A 26,587-nucleotide genomic window follows, 5' to 3' on the forward strand; every position below is an offset into this window, starting at 1 on the left:
TTTTTTGCTGTCCGCAAACTGCGGATCCGCAAAAAAAAGGAAGCTGCCCGTGTTGCCTTCCGCAATTTGCGGAACGGAACGGGCGCCGGCAATATCAATGCCTATTCTTGTCCGCAAAGCACGGACAAGAATAGGACATGCTATATTTTTTTAACGGGACCACGGAACGGAGCGATGGGTGCGGACAGCACACGGACTGCTGTCCGCATCTTTTGCAACCCCATTAAAGTGAATGGGTCCGCATCTGAGCCGCCAAAACGGCGGCTCGGATGCAGACCCAAACAATGGTCATGTGCATGAGGCCTTTCATGGAAGTTTAGTCCTTGATTTTATGTCCTTTTGATGGAAATTTCTTACCACTCTTCCTTCCTTCAACTGGTCTTGGCTTGTGCTATCTTCTCTCAATTTATTTTGGTGACTAAAGTTTTCCATTCAAAAGAGTATTCCGGCTGGTTAAAGTTATCCCCTGTTGCTGGGTCCCCCCACTGATCTAAAGACTCCTGTAGAGATGGAGCAATGTGCATTCTCGATCTGCTGCTTCTTTTCTTTAGGGGGGCTCTTAAGAGTATGCGATAACCATTCTCGTGATCAGTGGGGGGGGGGGGGGGGTCCCGGTGCTAGGGTGAATAGGGAATATATTGTAGAAACTGGAATACCCCTTTAAGGAAGACTATAGAATTTCTACAAAAGGAAAAGGATTTCCCAGGTAAATACACAAAATAATGCATCCAAAAAGGCCAATAATAGGCAACTATATTTGTAGCTAATATACCTATATACTATTTCTTATGGGTAATTCCCAAATAACTTTTTGACCTTTTAACATGTCCTGTGTGTACAAAGATGAAAACTAATATTGCAATTTATTTTAACGTCGACATGCTCTGTATAGATGGGGGGCTCAAAATAATTTCCTCTGGTGGGCACAAGTTAACATTAACTGTCATTTTCCTGATCCTTGGCCATTCTCATTCCAATGCTTACCAGGTCCCTCATGACAAATGTGACCGCTAATCATCGCAGCCAGTTATTGGCTGAGTGGTCATACTTTTTTTTTTCTTTTTTTTTTGTCAAGAGGGATCAGGAAGTAGAAACTGTTAGGAAACTCGAGAAGCATCAGGCTGGTAGCTATGGGGATGGGTGCGGATTATTTAAGCCATTCTGATGGCTAGTTTCATAAGAAACCAAATTGTCAGGCATTTCTCTATAATTAAGCTGTGAAGGGCTCAGACTTGAGGCTTTAGTTACCATGTAATGATCTCATGGTTGGGAAGGGGCAGCGGGTGTAGTGGGTATTATTTACCTACACATGTAAGTTAATAGGCAGTATAGACACATTGAAACAAAAGCCATCTCATCAAATACTTTTAGCTGCCTATACTGGTACAGGTGCATGCACAAAATTTCCATTTTCTCCTGCAGCCACAGTCTACAAGATGGGTACTTACCAGAATTACTTTTTCAAAAACTGAGAATAGCTAGAGCCTATTTCATTCAAGTTCATTTTGTAGGATCAAAAAACCCTTGGGCCAGTTCTCGAACTACTGTCCTGAATAGGTTCTAACTTCCAGCTAGCAAAATGAATGTTGGGCAATTGGAACTAAGCCACTTCCAATAGGCCATCAAGCTTATCAAGGTGAGATATTGTAACCCTTTTAAGCACTTTCCTAAGCAGAAGTTATGTAAATTTACTATCTGCAGTAAAGGCAATCCAGTAGGAACAGAATACTGGAATTACAGTATCTGGCATAGCTAGATACCGCTGCTGACTACTGGATCCCCCTTGACTATGATGGGATTCAGAGTTTTTTTGACATGGCTACTAGAAAGCCACTGGTTTCCTTCTAGATCCATTTATAGTAAATAGGGATCACACAGTGCCCAGCGGTGTGAGGTGGTATCCAGCTATGTGGGATACAGTATCTCCAGTAGTCTGTTCCTCTGCCCGAACAGACTCCCGGATTACCTTCACCGCAGATATGAATGTGGCCTAACTGAATATGATGTATACTGATTTCAAGATCAGTATAAACACTGGAAACTGAGGATTATTTTCACCTTTTCCAAGTGGACAATAAGGATGACTATCTATCTGTGAAGCTTTCAAAGCCTCTTGACAAAAATTGTGCAATAAAGCTTCTAAAAACTCTAGCTTCGCCAGGGTTAACTTCTGACACTTTCCAGGATGCATCCTACTTACTGAATACTCATAAAATTGCTCGCAATTATTAGGAACAAGCATTTGAATACTCATTTTCTGATAATTGCCCGTGTAAAGGTACTGCACGTCAATGAAATGATTATTTATGTGGACACCTAAATCATTGTTTCTTGTAGCACAAAACAATAATTATGCATGAGGACCAGTGATGGCAGTAGCTATCTCTCCTCCCCGTACAGTGGAGAAGATTGCTACATGGAAATGCAGCTCTTTCCTCCCGTAACGAGAAGGCAGTTATCGGGAACAAATGGTCCCTTCCTGATAATTGCCTGCTCGGTCAGCACATCGTGCCTTTAGACTGCAGACCTCCTTCATCTGTATTTCCATGGGCGATTTATTGTAGGCCCTTTTAGTCGAAAGGATTGTAACGATGTGTCCAGTGAGAGTTTTTAACATGCAGCAGGCATTTTCTGCTGAATTACAACCTGTCTGAATTAAGTAGCATTTCCAGGTTTATGAATAGGGCTTAAAGAAACACTTACAAAGATATATTGATGACATAACATAGAGGAAGCAATCTACATTCCCTCGGCTTAGGATGTGCTTTAAATATTACTCACAGGCCATAACTTCCTGACTTCTCAAAAAGAACATCACTAAAAAAATGTAACAAACACTTTAGCTTCATGTTCACTCTTTCATTACGATTAGGAATCAGAGTACATTATTTGGAAATCTTGCCTATGGGTATATCATTTGACTCCGTTGTAGATAGAGGAACATGAACCAAGGGTTAAGTAATCATCAGGTTTAAAGAAAAAAAAAAGTCATTATAGCGCGTTTCAATTTGGTTTGGTTATGTCTCATATGCATTTTAATCGATTGCAAGAGACTTTTTTCTTTAAAAAACTGCAGAGGAAAAAAGCTTAACCTGAGGCACATATTTCTTATTTTAGGAGCTGCTGAATCTGTCCTTCCTCACAAGTAATTTGCGACCCTGATAGTTAGGGCTATGCACACCGTTTTTACGGTCTAAAAATTGTGTATCCGCAAAACACAGATACTGGTTGTGTGTGTTTTGCAGAACAGAACGTCCTACCATCTATAGAACAGTCCTATACTTGTCTGTAAAACGGACAAGAATAGTACATAGTTCATTTTTTTTGAGGGGGGGGCGCAGGTCGGACATGGATGTGGATAGCACACAGTGTGCTGTCCGCAACTTTTGCTGCCCTTTTGAAATGAATGGGTCAGTTTCTGAAATACAAAAAATGCGGATAAGATTCTGACAAAATACATGGACCTGTGCATGAAGCCATAATAATGAATATAAAATATAGAAACTATATTATATTGATTACTTCTAGTTACTGGGTACAGTGCATATCTTATCTCATATATATATTAATAAGTTTATGTCTGTCTGTTCTTTATGAGCGACCAAACAACTTGACTGATCTGCACCAAATTTGGCACATACAGGTGAAACTCGAAAAATTTGAATATTGTGCAAAGTTCATTTATTTCAGTAATGCAACTTAAAAGGTGAAACTAACATATGAGACTCATTACATGCAAAGCGAGATATTTCTAGCCTTTATTTGTTATAATTTGGATTATTATGGCTTACAGTTTATGAAACCCCAAAGTCACAATTTTGAGGTGCCCTTTGCTCAGGGGGTATGGATTTATTAGCTGACTAGTGTCTGACACTTTGAGCCTAGAATATTGAACCTTTTCACAAAATTATAATTTTAAGCTGCATTAATGCAATTCCTTTTAATTTGCATTACTGAAATAAATGGACTTTTGCATGATATTCAAATTTTTAGAGTTTCACCTGTAGGTACATAGGTGTCTGGGAAGGTTTTAAACCGGGTGTCAGCTCTCTAGGACGTACCGTTCCTGAGTTATTCCCCAAAAATCCAAATATGGCACCATCACCTGCATTAGCCAATAGAAGCCTGCAGGTCTTTTACTCATATCCCAACCGCCATACACATGGTCACATGACCCTTATCACTCAATAGAAGCTCACAGGTCCTTCAGTTTCGACATGCACACAGTTTTACATCAGATTTCCATAACAACCCAGCCATTTTTCTTCACTGCTGTAGGTCACATTTAAAGGGGCAGGGTGCTGTGGATGACACTGTTAAGGAAGCGGAGTGCTGTGGAGGTCACAGTTAAGGAGGCAGGCTGCTGTGGAGGTCACAGTTAAGGGGGAAGGCTTCTGTGGAGGTCACAGTTAAGGGGACAGTCCGCTATGGAGGTCAATGTTAAGGGGCAGAGTGTTGTAGAGGTCACTGTTAAGGGAGCGGGTTATCGTGGAAGTCACTGTTAAGGAGATGGGGTACTGTGCAGGTCACTGTTAAGGTTCTGGTTATTATGGAAATTACTGTTAACAAAACGGGGTACTGTGGTGGTCACAAATAAAAGGCAGACCACTGTGGAGGTCACTCTTAAAGGGGCGGATTATAATGGAAATCACTGTTAACGATGTGGGGTACTGTGGAGGGCACTAATAAAGTGGCGGGCTGCTGTGAAGGTTAAAGTTAAGGGGTGGGCTGCTGTGGATGTCCCATTTTAAGGAGGCAGGGCACTGTGTGTGGGGGGTAAGTGTTAAGGCGTGGGAGGATGTGGAGTTCATTGTTAAGGGGGATAATGTCAATATCTGTTAACCTCACACACAAACATTAAATGAAATAGAGGAAATATACCCGTGCGAAGCCGGGTCCTTCTGCTAGTATACTGTAAATGTATGTTTATTTATTTGTATTAAAAATGGGTTTTCTGGGAGTAAAATGTTGATGGCCAATCTTCAGGATAGGTCATTAATATCTGTATACTTGGATGAGCGCTGTGGCCTCTTCACAGCATATCAAGAACATTGCCATACATTGGATAGCGGCGGTGCTGGGTATTTCTCCTGGGACTAAGCTGCACATAGGCCATCTGACTAATGTATGTGACGTCACTACTGTAGGAAGATGCCGCAACATTCACAGGAGCACGGTGACCTTGTCAAACAGCTAATCGGAAGGGGTGTCAGGAGTTGGACCCTAATGGTCTGGTATTGAAGACCTTTTCCAAAAACTTACATAAAATCTTTGCACAGCATACATTGAAATATAAAAAAAAAAATAGATTTTAATTTCATAAATTATTACACAACCTGAATCTAAATTAAATAAGCAGATCAGAATTGTACAAAAATTATCAATGTAATTAATAACGATAGTCAATAAAAATGATAAGTGAAATGTATATTACAACACTGATAGGTAAGTAGGAAAAAAATATTGCAAAATATCTATCTATCTATCTATCTATCTATCTATCTATCTATCTATCTATCTATCTATCTATCTATCTCTACAGTATATATAAACATTGCATGCCTCCACAAAAAAATTCTGTCTTGGGCTTGAAGAGAGATTGTCCAACTTAAGCAGTGGAAGTAGAGAAAGTTAATACAATGCATTTACTAATGTATTGCAATTGTCGATATTGCTTCCTTTTGCAGGATTCATTCATTTTTCAATTGCTTTATACACTGCTTGTTTCTATGGTTATGACCACTCTGCAATCCGTCAGTGGTGGTCGTGCATGCACACTATAGGAAAAAGTGTCGGCTTCTCTGGTGGCCGGGACTGTGGGAGCTCACATAGGCTGGTGCTTTTTACTATAGTGTGCAAGCACGACCACCACTGATGGATTGCAGAGTGGTCGTAATCATGGAAATGAGCAGTGTGTAACGTGATGGCAAAATGAATTAAGGCTACTTTCACACTAACATTTTTGCAGGATCTGGCATGGTTCAGCAAAAACGCTTCCGTTTCTGATAATACAACCTGCATTTATTATGAGCGGATTATCGTTATCATTGCCAAGACGGATCCGTCATGAACTCCACTGAAAGTTAATGGAGGACAGATCAATTTTCTATTGTTTCAGATTGTGTCAGAGAAAATGGATCCGTCCCCATTGACTTGCATTGTAAGTCATGACGGATCTGTCTTGCTCCGCATCCCAGGACGGAAAGCAAACCGCTGCGGTTTGCTCTCCGGTAAGAGAACGGAATGGAATGCATTTTGGAGCATACCGTTCTGTTCAGTTATGTTTTGTACCCATTGACAATGAATGGGGACAAAATGGAAGCTTTTTTTCCCCGTATTGAGACCCTATGACGCATCTCAATACTGGAATATATTAACGCTAGTGTGAAAGTAGCAAAGGAAGCCACTTACACAATATATTAGTAAGCGCCTTATATTAACTTTCTCTTCATAATAAATGTTATTTTCTGAAGTGAAACAACCCCTTTATCTTAAGACAGAAAATTATGGCAGCTATAGGCAGATGTAGATTTACGCTATGATTTGCACCATTTTCTGTTATAAATAATGATACATGATCCAATGGAGAAGTTAATCCTGCCCAATTTATACACCAATTTTCAAAATTTAAGGGGGCGGGGAAGTTAAGAAATTTGTGTGCAAATACCATATGAGGTGCACCATAATTTATGACTTTTTTATGCCACAAATCTAGTGCAAATCCTTAATAAATTCCCCCCGTTGTGGATTGTCTATCTGTCTTAAGGATTTGTCTTGTTTACTTTGTGAGTCATTCTTTATGAACAAAAAAAATAAAAAATCACAGAGAAAGCCGTATCTGGATTTATACTCTCAAGGTCAGCGTAATGATACAGCAGTTTATACGATCTCATTCTCAGCTCCAGGAAATGTATAAAAGAAAGTCTCTGTTGTCAGTGCTCCTTAGTATAAACTTCACATAATATACAGACGTGGACAAAATTGTTGGTACCCTTTGGTCAATGAAAGAAAAAGTCACAATGGTCACAGAAATAACTTTAATCTGACAAAAGTAATAATAAATTAAAATTCTATAAATGTTAACCAATGAAAGTCAGACATTGTTTTTCAACCATGCTTCAACAGAATTATGTAAAAAAATAAACTCATGAAACAGGCATGGACAAAAATGATGGTACCCCTAACTTAATATTTTGTTGCGCAACCTTTTGAGGCAATCACTGCAATCAAACGCTTCCTGTAACTGTCAATGAGACATCTGCACCTCTCAGCAGGTATTTTGGCCCACTCCTCATGAGCAAACTGCTCCAGTTGTGTCCGGTTTGAAGGGTGCCTTTTCCAGACTGCATGTTTCAGCTCCTTCCAAAGATGCTCAATAGGATTGAGGTCAGGGCTCATAGAAGGCCACTTTAGAATAGTCCAATTTTTTCCTCTTAGCCATTCTTGGGTGTTTTTAGCGGTGTGTTTTGGGTCATTGTCCTGTTGCAAGACCCATGACCTGCGACTGAGACCAAGCTTTCTGACACTGGCTAGTACATTTCTCTCTAGAATTCCTTGATAGTCTTGAGATTTCATTGTACCCTGCACAGATTCAAGACACCCTGTGCCAGACGCAGCAAAGCAGCCCCAGAACATAACAGAGCCTCCTCCATGTTTCACAGTAGGGACAGTGTTCTTTTCTTGATATGCTTCATTTTTTCGTCTGTGAACATACAGCTGATGTGCCTTGGCAAAAACTTCGATTTTTGTCTCATCTGTCCACAGGACATTCTCCCAGAAGCTTTGTGGCTTGTCAACATGTAGTTTGGCATATTCCAGTCTTGCTTTTTTATGATTCGTTTTCAACAATGGTGTCCTCCTTGGTCGTCTCCCATGTAGTCCACTTTGGCTCAAACAACGACGGATGGTGCGATCTGACACTGATGTTCCTTGAGCATGAAGTTCACCTTGAATCTCTTTAGAAGTCTTTCTAGGCTCTTTTGTTACCATTCGGATTATCCGTCTCTTAGATTTGTCATCAATTTTCCTCCTGCGGCCACGTCCAGGGAGGTTGGCTACAGTCCCATGGATCTTAAACTTATGAATAATATGTGCAACTGTACTCACAGGAACATCTAGTTGCTTGGAGATGGTCTTATAGCCTTTACCTTTAACATGCTTGTCTATAATTTTCTTTCTGATCTCTTGAGACAGCTCTTTCCTTTGCTTCCTCTGGTCCATGTCGAGTGTGGTACACACCATATCACCAAACAACACAGTGATTACCTGGAGCCATATATATAGGCCCAATGGCTGATTACAAGGTTGTAGACACCTGTGATGCTAATTAGTGGACACACCTTGAATTAACATGTCCCTTTGGTCACATTATGTTCTGTGTTTTCTAGGGGTACCATCATTTTTGTCCATGCCTGTTTCATGAGTTTATTTTTTTACATAATTCTGTTGAAGCATGGTTGAAAAACAATGTCTGACTTTCATTGGTTAACATTTATAGAATTTTAATTTATTATTACTTTTGTCAGATTAAAGTTATTTCTGTGACCATTGTGACTTTTTCTTTCATTGACCAAAGGGTACCAACAATTTTGTCCACGTCTGTATATATTCCACTAATATCTTTCTGTACCTAAAAATCGAGCTGGTACACAAAGTACCAGCTAGGCTAATTATTTGGGTTTAATATGTACGTATTGTAGACTAATCATGAAATGTATGACCTAATTATTTTAATGATGAAGCTATACAGCACCCTGATAACAAAAAAAATAAAATAAGAGAGCTCAATTATTTGTCAACTCATATACTGTAGCTCATATAGATAAGGGTAACTGAAAATTTGCCTTGCTCTTTTTAATGCCAAATAAACTGCTATGTTCTGCTTATGGCAATTCATAGTTACATAGTTAATACGGTTAAAAAAAAAGACTAGTGTTGAGCGAGCACGCTCGGCCAAATACCTCATGTGCTTGAATCAGTCTATTTAAATCTAATTTAGCCTCTATTTCTGAAAAGTTTCTGCCAGTATTTGAACTCACAACCCTCTACGTTAGAGGCAAGGACTTTAACCACTCAGCTATAAAGCTGAAAGATACACGGTGTCAGAAAAACCTCATAGTAGTTTGTCATGTAGTAAGTATTCCTATACAGCAGAAGTAAAATTCATATCCCACTGTTAACATGTAGCTGTATAGCGTAGTGGTTAAGGTTCTTGGCTCTAATGTAGAAGGTTGCGAGTTTAAATCCTGGCAGAAACTTTTCAGAAATAGAGGCTAAATTTAATATATATATATATATATATGTATTTTAATATTTACACATTTATTTTGTGCCATACAATTTTTACATTTACTATAAAAAATACCTAACTTTAATTTAGCCTCTATTTCTGCCGGGATTTGAACTCACAATATTCTACATTAGAGCTAAGAAATTTAACCACTACGCTAGACAGCTACATGTTAACCTGCACTGAACCTGGCAGAAACTTTTTAGAAATAGAGGCTAAATTAGATTTAAATACACTGACTCTGTATATGGACATAGATATATATGGAGTCAGAGCAGGGACTCCTAAGCCACGAACTCACACTGGGGGATTCCCTTACTGTACAGCAATCTTCTGCATAGACCTCAGTGGGACCCAGCACCCTCCCCTCCTCAGAGCAGGGGGTGCCTGGTTTAATGCTCAGTTTCTCCCATTGACATCCATTGTGCCCGGGTGCTCTGTAGAGCACCGGAGCATCGCAAAGTGTTCTACGGGAGCACTTTGGTGCTCGATCAACACTAAAAGAGACATAAGTCTATCAAGTTCAACCAAGGGATGGGGGGGATGCAAATCCCTGAAGGAATTGAGACATAGATTTCTACACGTTTTCATAAGGATTAATGTTGTTTAAGAATTCATCTAAACCATTTTTAAAACGGTCACTGTTCCTGCTGTGACCACGTCCTGAGGAAGACAATTCCACAGCTTTACAGTTCTTACAGTAAAGAAGCTTTGACGCTTCCGGAGACTGAACTTTTTTCTCTCCAATCGGAGGCAGTGCCTCCTTGTCTTTTGAGCGCATTTTACATGGAACAGTTTTTCACTATATTTTTTGTATGGCCCATTTATATATTTGTATGGGTTATTCATGTCTCCGCTTAGACATCTCTTCTCAAGACCAAATAAATTCAATCCTTTTAATCATTCTTCATAACTAAGACCCTCCATGCCCCTTATCATTTTAGTCTCTCTCCTCTGTACTTTTTCCAGCTGCAGTGCATCCTTTCTATGGACTGCTGCCCAGAACTGAACTGCATATTCCAGATGAGGCTGCACCAACGCTTTGTAAAGTGGTAATATTACATCCCTGCCGAGTCCATGCCTCATTTAATACATGACAATATCCTGGTGGCCTTAGAAGCAGCTGATTGACATTGTATACTGTAATTTAATCTACCATCCACAAGGACACCCAAATCTTTCTCTATAAATTACTCTCCTAGTGTTAAATCACCTAGGACATATAAATCACAGAGATTATTACTACCAAGATGCAGAACTTTACATTTGTCCACATTGAATCTCATTTGCCAAGTTGATGCCCAATCACTCAGAGTGTTCAAGTCAGCTTGTAGTATATGGACATATTCCATAGACTGTACAGTTTTACACAGCTTAGTGTCATCTGCAAAAATAGATATGGTTCTATTAATCTCGTCCTCAATATAATTAATAAATAACTTAAATAATAAAGAGCCCAGCACTGAACCTTGGGGTACACCACTTTTAACCCGGGACCATTCTGAATAAAAATCATTGACCACAACTCTCTGGACACGGTCCTTCAATCAATATAATTCATACATTATATCTATTATATAATTACCATATTTTTCCGACTATTAGACACGCTTCCCCCTCCCCCAAAAGTAAGGGGAAAGTGGCAGTGCATCATATAATCTAAATGCTAATGACCACTTCCATTATGGCTAAAGTGCCAGAAGTCAGACCCCACCAATCTGATATTGTTGACTAGCTTAGCACTTTTTCACCCCTTTAAGTTCAATTATTATGGCAAAAGGATATACAAATGTCCAGTGAACATAGGGAGGTGGGATGCCTGACTGAGTATCCTAATTTATATTTGTCCTAAATATAATCCAGTGAGATGTGAACACACTACAGATGAGCAAATTTCCTAAAATTTTTGGTTTTGATTTTATCGACTAGCCTGTCAGATTCCGTTTGGTCCAAATAAATTCAACCCAAATTAAAAGCGCTCCAAATACCCTAAAAAGTCTTATACAACACTCTGGGGTCTCCTAGGACTATATCCAACCCCTTTCAAGCTCTTTAATGCCAAAACAGCATTAGTAATGACAAAATGACAGTGAAATACATGGCTATGGGTAAAATCATGGTAGTAGGTAGTAAAAATTACCCTGTTTAAAGCTAAAAAAAAAAATCTTTTGAGGGAAGATGTCTGTTGGTGTTTACACACACACTGTGGTAGAAACAATTCAAATAATTATCACTTTTTGGAAAAATAGCAACAGGTTTGGTGTTATTTTAATGAAAATATATGTTGTCCTAGAAAGTGAAGAAGCATTGACTTTTTACAGGTTTGTTATACTGGGCAGGGTTTTCTGCAGAAGCAATACAGAAATTAATGAACAAGGGAGGAGATGTAAGGCTCTGTAGGGGTAATATTATCATCATTAGCAGCATATTATGGAACATGATGGGCAAGGTAAGCGATGTGCTACTTTGTGGTGGCAGGGGTAGTAATAGTGTTATGGCTATAGGTAGGGACAGACAAGGACTGTGAATCCTAAGGCTAGAACCCAACCCACTTTCCTTACCTACTTGCAAGCCCTAAATAGCTAGATCGAAACTGGTCGATAGTCCCTACACTCTTTAAGAGCAGAGATGGACAAACAACAAAAGACAAACAAACACAATACCAGTCATAGGTAAATGGGTCAGAACCAGAAAAGATATGCAGTACCAAACGAGACAGAGAGTGGTCAGAAGACAAGCTGGGGTCAGAGGAACGAGCAATCCAATAAATACAGGAGCAAGGAACCAGGAACACAGCTAGTGAGTCCAGTGAGAGACTATTACTGGCACTGGTGTATGGACAGAAAGGGGTTTAAATTGAGCTCCGAGTTCCTGGATCAGATCCTGATGGGTCCATGACTCGGCGCTCCATTACTCAGAAACACTAGTACACAGTTATAGAGCAGCTCAGCAATCACCCCACTGCTAATCTTCCCCAGCACACACCTGCTGTGGGGTGAAAAAGAGCATTGCATCCTGTTGCTAAGGATGTTGTCACATCTCCAGGGGTCATGGCTGTCCATGAAGCCAGGACAGAGTCCACGATCACGCACAAAAACAATGCATCAGGCCTATGGCATGTTGTGATCAAATTATTATTGTTTTTATTTTTATTGGAAAAGGTGCTTTTAGCAAAATGATTAATAGTACACTATGGCACAATTAAGCAATATGTCAGTTTGTATACAAGATCAGATTTTTTTTAAGTTAAACTTTGAAAATTGAAAACAAAAAAATTATAAATTGAGGAGAGCCCACTGTAATACATATGACTATGAAAAAGCACCCCCGGCAGTCTGTCTGTGATTGTGAATTACAGTATGTGATGAAGATTTTGGCGTTGGTTTGCTACACATTAATAATAGATTGATTACTGTATCTTTAAATGTAATAGCTCTTAATAAAATGCCCTTAGGAGGCCTAAGTAATACATTGACACACACATCTTTTTGTGATATAATCCTATCTCCAAAATCTTTTTGTGAAATAGTTATCAATCTAACTAGCTATTGTCTTCTCTTCACTGTGAACATCTCTGACAGTAAACTAGCTGTATTCTCAGTTTTAAGATCTTTCCTCTAACAGAAGTGCTCTCCCTCCAATGTTCAAGCTTAAAAAACAGGGCCGATCCTGGCTGGAATCTTATACAGTGCCTATGATACATCCACTGACATCACAGCTATAGTCCCCCATGATTGGCTGAAGCATTATGGACAAGCTCATCGAGATAGGGTTATGTGGTCCTCCTTCTTCAGCTTCTCATCTTCCCTGTATTCTGATATGTAAAATGGCAGATGTCATTTTGAATGATTCATGTGGGACTATTGTCCAAAAACTCTGGATTCATTGGAAACTGAAATGTTGGAGAGAATTGTAACAAAATGGATTAGTTAAGAATCAATTTGGCATCTCAATATACTGTATGTCTAGCTGGTATGCTAAAACCATTAATTGGTTAACGTATGGTAAAATCCAATGCGAAATGTAGTGATATCTGGGGTTACCACAGTAATCTGGAGACCAGAGGTAAGATAAACTTGCTCACTTACAAACATGGCCAGCTATGAGCCAAAATCTGGATCTGTGAAGAAATCACCAAAAGTATGCCATCTGCTAATGTTATGTCAATGTCACAGATGCAAAACACCACATTCATTTTATACACAACTCCCTTATGCCCCCACCCTAAGCATTTTGCTACTATATATTTATACATGTAAAATGCCTTCTTTGTTAAATGGGCTTTCCGAGAATCTGAGATACTGGTGACTTATCTTTCTTGTAGCTTTTCCTAGTGACATCACGTTCATCGGTCACCTGGCCTAGGCGCAACTCAGTCTCATTGAAGTGAATATGGCTGAGCGTAATACCAAGCACAGCCACTATACAATGTACGGCACTATGCTTGGAATACTGCGAGAAGGCCGCGGCACTCACAGGAGTTTCGGCACCTTCTCAAACAGCTGATTAGCGAGGGTCCTGGGTTTCAGACCCTCACCAATCATATACTGATGACCTATATTGAGGATAGGTCATCAGTATTAAAATCTCAGAAAACAAACTTTTAAGGAAGCAAAATAACTAAGCACATCATTAGTCTGGCTTACTAGTAAAACAATATGTACACTCACTCCAGGATTCAGCTAATAAATCATTTTCTTATAAATAAATAGGTGACAGGTAGAATTATTGTGCAAACTTTTTGCAAAGTGGTTTGCCCACCCTGTCATCTTCAATGACTTCAAAAGGACTACTCTATTCCTAATAGCTCATGTGATTTAATGACAGTAACCTTGAAGGAACATTTCTTAAATGATAGATGAGCTCATGTTAAACGTAAAGCATATCCAATCAATCAACGGTTTGAAAAATATTTGCACTATGAATTGTGTAGCTGAAACATAGAATAACTTAACTTGATGATAATAAATGTAAAACAATATTTTGATGTCTTCTAATATAAACACAATTTAATGTTAAAATGACCCATCATATTGACAGATGAGTCTATCGCCTGTTACGATGTAAAATCTAATATTCAGCTCCATATATGCTAATTCAGCTACTTGCTATGGGGGACGGCTTCTCTTCAACATACCCGCTCCTAGTCAAAACTCATTGCACGGTGTCTTGTGCATTGTGTATTTCTAGATAGATTATTCTGTGCACTTTTTCTTTCCTCCCCTTTGCAATTCACTAACTTTATCAGTAGCAAACCGTGTCTGAGACATGAAAACTAAAGTGAGTGAGTATGCCAGGGGTGGGAAAAGAGAATGCACTGGCACAGGCACAATCTAATCTAGAAATATAGTGGGTCCCCCATTAGGGCTTCCCTATATTACCAACTCCTCACTCAGCCTTGGTCGGGCATTCATTTGAATAGTCAATGTACAATTTTTCTCCTGTAGCTGCTGAAGTAGGGATAATGAATGGCTAGTGGCAGTTGAACTCGGCAATAGTTATTGATTGTCAGGGGTTTGGAGATTTAGGAAGCCAGACCCATGGCAATCAGACTATCACTGGGTCAGCTTTGATTCAAAAACATCTATATTTGAATATGCCAATCTGTTTCAGTGACAGCATGCATTGTAAGAAGGAGCATTGTAACTGCTGCTATTATACATGTACTGTATTTGATTGTAATGGTTGACATATGCAGTGCCCCAGAGGACTCCTACAAAGAGTTAATTATTGCTAAAAGATTTAACTTAATGCTGCTGATATATTTGTTGTAATTTACTGTTAAATCACTTTGTGCACTCTGTTATACCTAATAGCAATGTATAGGCAATATATATTGGACACTGGCAGATCAGGTTAGCTTTCCAGGGTGATGGACTTGGTCCGCCCCTGGTTAGTGAGTTGGATCTGAGCAGAGCTACAGATGAGACCTACATGTCAGAGATCCTGCAGACTAAGCCCACGTCTAGAGAATCTTTCTCTCTCAGACTACAGCTTCCAAAGAAGCAACTTTGCCATCAGATTACCCCGGAAGGAAAGAGAAAAGACTTCTTAGAAAGTCCAGAATCAGTAAGGCCATGCAAGATAATGTCAGTAAGGTACAAAACTTTACTGCTGTGGAAAGGGTTCATTGACCTTAGCACCCTCATACTTTGAGACAAACTGGCCATCCAGATTTAAATTCTGCACCCCTTAGCCCGAGAATTTTAGGTTAACAAGTACAGAATAGCATGCCTTGAGATTATCCTGGAAAGTTGCAAAGTGCATTTAATTTGGGACTCAGGGACTACTACAACCATCATTGCCACTGCCTATTGGTGAAAAGTAAGATGTGTGATATACTTCAGGACTGTACCATTTGCAGCAGCTTGTATTGCAACTCTCACCATCGATCTGGTAAAGAAAGACTTATTTATTGCAAACAATGGGCCTGATTATTGACTTCATCATCTACAGTCAGGTCCATAAATATTGGTACATGGGCACAATTGTAACATTTTTGGCTCTATACACCACCACAATGGATTTGAAATGAAACAAACAACATGTGCTTTATCTGCAGACTGTCAGCTTTAACTTGAGGGTATTTACATCCAAATCAGGTGAACGGTGTAGGAATTACAACAGTTTGCATATGTGCCTCCCACTTGTTAAGGAACCAAAAGTAATGGGACAATTGGCTTCTCATCTGTTCCATGGCCAGGTGTGTGTTATTCCCTCATTATCCCAATTACAATGAGCAGATAAAAGGTTCAGAGTTTATTTCAAGTGTGCTATTTGCATTTGGAATCTGTTGCTGTCAACTCTCAAGATGAGATCCAAAGAGCTGTCACTATCAGTGAAGCAAGCCATCATTAGGCTGAAAAAACAAAACAACCCCATCAGAGAGATAGCAAAAACATTAGGTGTGGCTAAAACAACTGTTTGGAACATTCTTAAAAAGAAGGAACGCACCGGTGAGCTCAGCAACACCAAAGACCCGGAAGAACACAGAAAACAACTGTGGTGGATGACCGAAAAATTATTTCCCTGGTAAAGAAAACACCCTTCACAACAGTTGGCCAGATAAAGAACACTCTCCAGTAGATAGGTGTATGTGTGTCAAAGTGAACAATCAACAGAAGACTTCACCAGAGTGAATACAGAGGGTTCACCACAAGATGTAAACATTGGTGAGCCTCAAATACAGGAAGGCCAGATTAAAGTTTGCCAAATGACATCTAAAAAAGCCTTCACAGTTCTGGAACAACATCCTATGGACAGATGAGACCAAAATCAACTTGTACCAGAGTGATGGGACGAGAAGAGAATGGAGAAGCAAAGGAACTGCTCATGATCCTAAGCATATCACCTCATCAGTAAAGCATGGTGGTGGTAGTGTCATGGCGTGGGCATGTACGGCTGCCAATGGAACTGGTTCTCTTGTATTTATTGATGATGTTACTGCTGTCAAAAGCAGCAGAATGAATTCCGAAGTGTTTCGAGCAATATTATCTGCTCATATTCAGCCAAATGCTTCAGAACTCATTGGACGGTGCTTCTCAGTGCAGATGGACAATGACCCAAAGCATACTGCAAAAGCAACTAAAGAGTTTTTTAAGGGAAAGAAGTGGAATGTTATGCAATGGCCAAGTCAATCACCTGACCTGAATCCGATTGAGCATGCATTTCACTTGCTGCAGACAAAACTGAAGGAAAATGCCCCAAGAACAAACAGGAACTGAAGACAGTTGCAGTAAAGGCAGAGCGTCACCAGGGATGAAACCCAGCGTCTGGTGATGTCTATGCGTTCCAGACTTCAGGCTGTAATTGACTGCAAAAGGATTTGCAACCAAGTATTAAAAAGTGAAAGTTTTATTCATGATTATTATTCTGTCTGATTACTTTTGGTTCCTTAACAAGTGGGAGGCACATATGCAAACTGTTGTAATTCCTACACCGTTCACATGATTTGGATGTGAATACCCTCAAAATAAAGCTGACAGTCTGCAGTTATAGCACATCTTGTTTGTTTCATTTCAAATCCATTGTGGTGGATGTCCTGTGTCTATGTCCTGAAATGAATGGACCTGACTGTATGTACTGCCTCTCCTGCCTTGCACCTTGCCAACCTTCCATCAAGGGCATCCCAACAACCACCAGGTGGGAGCCTCAGAAAGTCAGGGGGTGCCCTTAGGAAAGAAAGGGCGCCCCCTCCATTCACTGCACAGCTCAGGGGGAGCCAGGGTGAATACTGCCACCTTGAAATGTGAATTCTACCACTACGATCATAGCTACTACCACTCCTTCCATTCTCGCAGCCCCTCCAGGTCTCTGCTCATAGTAAATAAGGAATATTACATTTACTAGGAGGCTGGAACGGATATCATGATGCCAGTTGTATCTTAATCAATTAGGAAGCTCTGTTATAATAAGTTTTAAAAAAATTATGAGGTTTCTACATTGAGGTTTCTATGTTAATACAGAAAGTATAGAACAACCGATTTAACAATGAGAGTAAAATAATTTTTTTAATCCATAACCTAAATGCAAACTGATGACTGAAAGCCATTTTAGAGAATGTTTGATTCAGAAGGTCTGACCCCAGAGATCCCAATCAATGATCATTAGACTATATGGTAATAATTGTTGCCGTACCTTGTACTCCCTTCTCATTCCTCCAGGTTAATCTCATGTGTTGCTAAATTTCCCCCTATTAAGTCTATTCACTGTCCTGTCAGGTCTCAAGAGTGCATTAAGGGGTGCATATGTCTGAGGAAAATGAGGTGCTGAACACATTTGGGCAGCAGAAATGAGTTATGGCTGGGAGTTATCATGGTGGTCTGAAGTGGCTCGAAATAGAAAATATCTAGAGGAAACATCATCTTTTAGTGCCTTTTTGTGGTTTTATCTTCGAATTACATAGAATCTTTGATAACTTATATAGTCTACTTTACACTCTTCTTCACCGATGCGAGCTGCTCTCCGGATATTTCCTCTTGTTCAGCTATATTCCCCCAAGCTAGATAATTACGGAGGGCGCTGTAAAAGCCTGATTAGCACGGGGTTCTCTATGTAGGAGTTCTTTCCTTCCCCTTACCTTTTAAACATTAACACAGGGTTAACACAGGGTTATTTCTAAGGATTATTATTTTAGTTACAACTCCTCTAGTTAACCTCTCTAAAATATGTACATACAGTATAGTAGACTTTCCAATGCCCAGGGTATAATTATATAATTTGAAATCAGTTTTTTAGCTTGCATATATAAAGTAAATATGAACCATCATATTCAAGTACACCTTCTGTAGCTAGTGCAATAGCATCAAACTGTAAATTTCTAAGCTGGTAAAAACCTGAATACTCAAATAAATTCATACAGTTCCAGCTGAGAAAGAAAATCTCTGCCAGCAAGGTTCCTTGTGATTGGTTTTGCTTGAGAAGACATTACCAATCACTTGAAATCCATGCATTTTCATTTCTTCAGCTGATCATAAAACATCATATTCCATCATAAAACCAGAAAAAAAATTATTTGAAAGTTAATGTAGTTATATAACGTTCATGTAAAAAATAAAAACTGTGCTGATGTGACTTTACATTACATTTAGTGGAAAAGAAACACCTAATGATTACTTACCATACAGAATTGTTATCAGGGAAACTGGCATGACTAAAATTCCCACCAGCATATCTGCCACAGCCAGAGACATGAGGAAGAAGTTGGTCGCATTTTGAAGTTTCTTTTCCAAAGATACAGCCATGATGACAAGAATATTTCCTCCAATCGTTAATATAATGATGATCAAAGTCAAAAGGGCATACCAGTTCTTTTCAAGTGATGAGTAAGATGGCCTTTCCTCATCAGATGCATTTGTGGGTTGCAATGTGGGCATACTCTGATTTGAAGTCACATTGCTGTTAACATGCCAGGCCATCAGTCCATTGTGTATGCCGATATCTAGCGTAACCGATACTGTTGTCAGGCTGATTAACATCCCTGTGCCGCTAACAGTGCTCATCATCTAAAGCTAATTTGGATTGTGCTTTAGGAAAACATATAATTTCTGATCAAGACATGTGGGCAGTGATGTTGGGTATAGTTCCCTGAAGATGGAACAAATAATTAGATTATCCATAATGTTCCAAGTCTTATTGCTGTCTCGATAGTTAGATGATAACTGATTTTTGACCCAGAAGGACAAAAGTGTCTGAAGTGTCCACTTCATTCTCTGGTCAAGCATCCTGCAAAACACAAAGAACATTGGTATCATTAGATTAATATTGAAGACTCAAGTAATTGATTGATGGCCTTTATACTTTAATATGAAGCAACTTAATAATATCTGAATATAACCACAAAGTAATAATTTATGTATGCATGTACTAATATTTAATTGTGGCCATAATCATGAATTCATCTTTACTGAAACATTATCTTCACTCTTCCGAATCACAAATAATGGAAAAAAAAACTAATTAGAGCAAATGAATGCCTTTATTCACTACTCCGCTTAAAAGTACACCCTGGAAAAAGCCAACCATGAAAGGCATTTCTGCTCCATAAAGTCTGTCTAATACAAGTGGAGTTCATGATGTGTACAGTAGGAGCAAAGGACAGGATTGGATTAGATTAAAAACATTAAAGGGGTTGACTAGCTCATCCTTTATCCACAGAATATGGATTAACTAGCTGGCCACTGAGGGTCTGGCTGCTTGTAACTCGTCGATCCTGAGAACTTGGGCCTGTTCCACTGATCTGATGGAGCATCTTGTGGGGAATGTGCCCTGCTGCTCCATACATTCTCTATGGCACTGCCGGAGATAGCCGAGTACATTGCTCCTCTACTTCCAGAGGTCTAAAAGAGATCGAATGGAATGACCGGGAGCATGACCAACCTATGTCTCCATCTAATCGGAAAAACAGGACGCAAAAGGGGTACAAGAGGTCAGACTAGTTATTTCCTATACCTTGGATTAGGAATGACATGCAAAATTGGCACAACCCCTCATTATGACCGAAAAAGTACACTAACTATTGATCTTGTAGTATATTTTGTTTCTGTAACAGAAAACAAAAAAACCTGAGATGGCTCATGAACAAAGTATTGAAAGAAAAGCTTTTTTTTGGTAGTGTGCTAAAGTCTTAAACTATGCTAGTCTTAATCTATCTCCCACTGGTGTCAGAAGAACCACAATTAAAGTGCAGATATCTCTTAATCATTTTGACGCATATGTATATATCCGTGCGATAAAACTGAAATTTACACAAGTAAGGAGGCTGGTATAGATTTCAGGTATAATCTATAATAGTTTCTAGAGCATTATAAATGTGCCCAGCACCACATAACCCCCCCCCCCCCCCTTACCTTTTGTAAAAGCGGCAAGTGCGGCTGAGAACACCATAAAAGTTTACATATTTTTTAAAAGTGGGCATATGCAACATTTTGCTACTTTTTTATGTCACTTTTTTATGATACATTTTCCCTTTAATGTACACTCTGTCTACTACACAAACTGAAAGATTTTAGGTGTGGGCTTGCTGGTGAGCTGACCCTCTAAAAGGTGTAGGCGAGGGCCTGCATGTGAGCTGACCCTCTAAAACATTATATGTGAGGGCCTTCAGGTGAGATGACCCTGTAAAAGATTTGAGGTGCGGGCCTGCTGGTGAGCTGACCCTGTAAAATATTTTAGGTGTGGGCATGCTGGTGAGCTGACCCTGAAAAGATTTGAGGTGCGGGCCTTCAGGGGAGCTGACCCTGTAAAAGATTTGAGGTGCTGGCCTGCTGGTGAGCTAACCCTGTAAAAGATTGTAGCTTAAGGCCTGCTGGTGAGCTGACCCTGTAAAACATTTTAGGTGCGGGCCTGCTGGTGAGCTGATCCTGTAAAAGATTTGAGGTGCGGGCCTGCTGGTGAGTTGACCCTATAATAGATTTGAGGTGCGGGCCTTCAGGTGAGCTGACCCTGGAAAAGATTTGAGGTGCTGGACTGCTGGTGAGCTGACCCTGTAAAAGATTGTAGGTGAAGGCCTGCTGGTGAGCTGACCCTATAAAACATTATTGAGGGCCTGGTGGTCAGCTGACCCTGTAAAACATTATATGCGAGGGCCTGCTGGTGAGCTGACCCTCTAAAAAATTATATGCGAGGGCCTTTTGGTGAGCTGACCCTGTAAAAGATTGTAGGTGAAGGCCTGCTGGTGAGCTGGCCCTGTAAAAAATTATATGCGAGGGCCTGCTGGTGAGCAGACCCTGTAAAACCTTATCTGCGAGGGCCTAGTGGTGAGCTGACCCTCTAGAAAATTATATGCGAGGGCCTTCTGGTGAGCTGACCCTGTAAAAGATTGTAGGTGAAGGCCTGCTGGTGATCTGGCCCTGTAAAAAATTATACGCGAGGGCCTGCTGGTGAGCAGACCCTGTAAAACATTATATGAGAGGGCCTGCTGGTGAGCTGACCCTCTAAAAAATTATATGCGAGGGCATTATATGCGACAAATAAGCATGTGTTAATATGATGGAAGAGGAGAAGGATGAGAAAAAGAAATATTCAACCATATACCCTTGTTTGTGGTGGAAGGGGTGCATTGGAATACAGTGTATTCAGTACATTATAAACACTATATTTAAAGTGCCTTTTTGTTCATCAGCTTTCCTCTGGTGGAGTCTAGAAATCATGGTCAATCCAGGCCTTGTTCATTTTTATAAGAGTCAATCTGTCAGCATTTTCAGTTGACAGACGGATATGCTTATCTGTTATAATGCCACCCACAGCACTAAATACCCACTCAGACAAAACGTTGTCGACAGGGAAGGCCAGCACCTCCAAGGCGTAGAGCACCAGTTTGTGCCACATGTCCAGCTTGGACACCCAGTAGTTGTAAGGCACTGAGGGATCATTGAGGATGCTGACACGGTCTGCTATGTACTCCTTTACCATCTTCCAAAATGTTTCCCTCCTTGTGACACTAGGCCACGCATCAGAATGAGGGAGCTGGTGTGGTGTCATGAAACTATCCCAGGCTTTGGAGAGAGTTGCCCTGCCTCTGTTGGAACTGCTGTGTGTTCCCCTTGTCTCCCCTTCTCGATTGGCCAAGGAACTACGGACTCTGCCGCCAGCGTTGTCCAATGAAAATTTTTGGAGCAATTTTTCAACAAGGATCTTAAGGTATTGGTATTTCTCATTCTCTCCACCAGAGGAATGAGATATGAGAAGTTCTCTTTGTAGCAGGGGTCGAGAAAGGTGTATAACCACTAATCCGTGTTGTCTAAAATGTGTATAATGCGCAGGTTGCTGGAAAGGCAGCCTAACATGAAGTCAGCCATGTGTGCCAGAGTACCAACAGGCAAGACTTCGCTGTCTTCATCAGGAGGATGACTCTCAATCTCTTCATCCTCTTCCTCCTCTTCATCCCACAAACGCTGAATAGATGGAATTAAACTTCCATGGGTACTACCCTCTGTAGTGAAAGAAACCGTCTCCTGCTCCTCCTCCTCTTCATCGTTCAATTTGCGCTGAGAAGAGAACTGAGGGAGGCCTGGCTATCACCCTGTGTAATGTATTCTCCCATTTCCACCTCTTCCACATGCAAAGCGTCGTCCTTAATTGTGAGCAGCAAGCGTTTGAGTAGGCACAGAAATTGGATGGTTACACTGATAATAGCTTTGTCGCCGCTCACCATCTGTGTTGATTACTCGAAGTTTCTTAAACCTCACAGAGGTCAGACATCCATTCCCACTCCTCGCTTGTGAATAGCGGAATCTGACTGTAAAGGCGACAACAATGTTGCAGCTGGTATTCTGCTACTGCCCTCTGCTGCTCACAAAGCCTGGCCAACATGTGGAACGTGGAGTTTAAGCGCATGCTCACGTCGCACAACAGCCGGTGAGCTGGCAATTTCAAGAGCTGCTGCAGTGTTGACAGACAGGCTGAAGATGTTGATGACTTGTGGAAATGTGCACACGCGCCACACCTTCACCAGTAGCTCAGGCAAATTGGGGTAGGTTTTCAGAAACCGCTGAACCACAAGGTTGAACACGTGGGCAAGGCATGAAATGTGTCTGAGTTTGCCGAGCTCCAAAGCCGCCACCAAGTTACAGCCATTAACAGACACAACCATGCCTGGTTGAGAGCCACAGCTCAGTCTGGTCTCTTATCCCCTGCCACAGCTCTGCGGCGGTGTGATGTTTGTCCCCTAAGAATATCAGCTTCAGCCGGCCTGTTGCCGCTTCCCCACTGCAGTGCTACACTGTTTCCAGCTACTGACTGATGACTGACTGGTGCTGCATGCAGATAAATCAGAGTTGAAAGTGGAGGAAGAGCTGGAGGAGGAGAAGTGGGGTTTAGAACCACTAACGTAGGTGCTGGCGAAAAGCCTGATCGACGTAGGGCCCGCAATCCTTGGCGTCGGTAGCACCTGTGCCATCCCAGGGAATGACTCACTCCCAGCCTCCTCAACATTCACCTAGTGTGCCATTAGGAAAGTGTAGCATCCCTGGCAAAATGCACTTGTCCATGGTTAAGTGGACATTCCCAGTGACTGCGTTGGGCAGGGCACGTGTGATGTTATGGGACACATGTTGTTGTAAGGCGGGCACGGCACACCTTGATAAATAGTGGCGGCTGGGGACTGCGTAAAGCAGGACGGCCGCCGACATCAGGCTGCAGAAGGCCTCAGTGTCCACAAGCCTAAATGGCAACATTTCCAGGGCCAGTAATTTGGAAAGCTGTGCATTTAGTGCTATGGCCTGTGGGTGGGTGGCTGGGTATTTGCGCTTGCGTTTAAATGCCAGGGGTAAGGACGTTTGTACTCTGCGCTGGGACACGGAAGTGGATGTGGTCGCTGATGGTGCTTGCGAAGATCCAGGTGCAGGGCGGGAGGCATCTGGGCCTGAGCCTTCGAGAGGGGATTGGCCAGCACGTAACATAGGGGAAGAGGAGGCAGTGGTGTGACCCGCAGATACAGATTGTGGACCCAGGCATTCTTCCTACATTACGGTACTTGGATGCCATGTGGCGTATCATGCTGGTGATTGTGAGGTTGCTAGTGTTCACGCCCCGGCTAATTTTCGTATGGCACAGGTTGCAAACTGCTATTCTTTTGTCGTCCACTTTCCTAAAAAAAGTGCCGTACTGCGGAACATCTACCCCTTGGCAAGGGAGATTTCTGCAAGGGGGTGCTCCGTGGAACCGTTACGGGCCTGTTTGGTGTGGCCGCCTTCTCCCTTTTGCCACCCCACTGCCTCTTCCAGCCTGTTGTGGTGCTGAAGATCCCTCCCCCTCTGTACTGCTGTCCTCGCTCAGCTTTTCACCATCCTAGGTTGTGTCACTGACATCATTGTCCACCACCTCACTCTGATCACATCCCTGATTTGTTGACCTAACCACAACCTCAGTGATTGACATCTGTGTCTCATTCTCATCATCAACCTCTTGAGACAGTAATTGCTGTTGACTCATTGGCAACTATGTCTCATCATCATCCACCTCATTAAACACTAATTGCCGTTCCCTATCGTCATGTTCTTGTGACTATGAACACTCAAGAGGTTGGTAATCAGGATACAAGATCTCATGTCCCTCTTCAAGTGTGCTTGGTGAAATGGCCAAATCAAGTAATGGCGATGAATAGAGGTCCTTGGAATATCAGAGTGTGGAATCACTTGTTTGGCCAGACTGTCCATGGTGGGAGGAAGGGGTATCAGGGTGAGGATTGTTTTTACCAGACTCCTGGCTACTGAGACTGGACTTGGTGGAAGACAGACAGATGCTTAACCGACTGGAAGCATTATCTGCTGCAATCCAACCGACTACTTGGTCGCACTGGTCTGACTTCAAGAGTTGTGTGCTGCACCACCCTGCAAACTGGGACATGAAGCTAGGTATCGTGGATGATTTTTTTTCTTGTGCTCTGGCATCAGGCACAGTTTCTTCGCGCCCAGGGCCACGGCCTCTGTGTGCACCATCAACATCACGGTCACTTCCCCGTCCCTTACTGCTTGCCTTTTTCATTTTAAATGTGATATATGCTTGAAAGTATACCACACGTACAGTAGCATAGGATTTGGAAGTGTATGCGCAAAAAATATTGCAAAGGTATTTGTGATTAGGAACTGTTACCACAAGTAATGCCACTGTTCGCAGTGTCTATGGAAAAAGGTACACTGGATGTCACTGATATTTTAGGGATGCACACACTTTAAACAGGAGATGTGGCGCGGATAATTTAACTGTCTGCAGCGGATATCATATACGGAAAACGTACACTGGATGCCACTGATATTTTAGAGATGTGCACACTTTACACTGGACATGTGGCGCGGATAATTTAACTGTCCACAGCGGACACCGTCTACGAAAAAAGTACACTGGATGTCACTGATATTTTAGGGAGGCGCACACTTTACAGAGGAGATGTGGCGCGAATAATTTAACTGTCCGCAGAAGCCTATTACACAGTATTTAGCAGAGGATGCACTAAAAATATATATTGCTGCTGTCACACACAATAGTCCTTAAAAGGACTTTTGGGTCTCTAAAAAGTTTTTCTAATAAAAATCTTCCTATTACACTCCCTACACTGTCTGTCCCTTCCTATGGACAGCTCTCCCTAACACTGAGCAATTTAGCGCAGGTTGGCTACAAACATATATTGCTGCTGTCACACACAATAGTCCTTACAAGGACTTTTGGGTCTCTGAAATGTTTCTGTACAAAAAAAAAGTTCAATTACACTCCTTACACTCTCTGTCCCTTCCTATGCTCAGCTCTCCCTGACTACGAATGAGCGGAACATGCGTCATCGGGTGCTATATAGCACCCGATAAAGCGTTCCAGCCAGCCAATCACTGTAATGCCAGTAGCCAACATGGCTACTGGCATTACAGTGAGGGCAGTACTTACGTGAGGGCAGTAGACTCGAGCATGGCGCTCGAGCACATGTGGTATTCGGCCAAGTACCGCCATGTGCCGAGCATTGAGATGCTCGAGCAGAACAGGTGTTCGGCCAAGCATGCTCGATCATCACTAGTTCCTACTAATTCCAAGGAGGCATCCTTTGTTGAAGCATGTGCTCTAGGCCTTGTGTGGCGTGATAAAAAAATATATATATCTGAAAACAATAGCTTGATATGCTTGGTGATTCTAAAAACATACTTGGCATAACAACACACTTGAGTAGCTACATTAAACTTTCTGAACAGTCCTTGATCAGGGCCAAGGACTAGAGATGACCAAAATTTAGAAAATTTTTATTAGGCAACTTCGCTAAATTTAGCCAAGAAATTTGATTTATTACAAATTAATCTGTCAAAAATCGCTATGAAT

General features: G+C 41.2%; 2 protein-coding genes across 2 annotated transcripts in view; one reads left to right on the forward strand and one right to left on the reverse strand.

Annotated features, from left to right (window-relative positions):
• LOC122940422 (5-hydroxytryptamine receptor 2A-like) overlaps positions 1-19,399 on the reverse strand; it is a 140,769-nt gene extending 121,370 nt beyond the window's left edge. Inside the window, exon 1 of the mRNA XM_044297096.1 lies at positions 18,909-19,399. Within this exon, the coding sequence (XP_044153031.1) occupies positions 18,909-19,293 (385 nt within the window). The 5' untranslated portion in view covers positions 19,294-19,399. The remainder of the gene's footprint in view (positions 1-18,908) is intronic.
• The window catches only part of LOC122940391, a 1,778,572-nt gene that overhangs the window by 1,148,124 nt on the left and 603,861 nt on the right, over positions 1-26,587 (forward strand). The window lies entirely within an intron of this gene.

This window comes from Bufo gargarizans, chromosome 6 (genome assembly GCF_014858855.1).
Source record: "Bufo gargarizans isolate SCDJY-AF-19 chromosome 6, ASM1485885v1, whole genome shotgun sequence".
In the NCBI taxonomy this organism is placed as follows: Eukaryota; Metazoa; Chordata; class Amphibia; order Anura; family Bufonidae; genus Bufo; species Bufo gargarizans.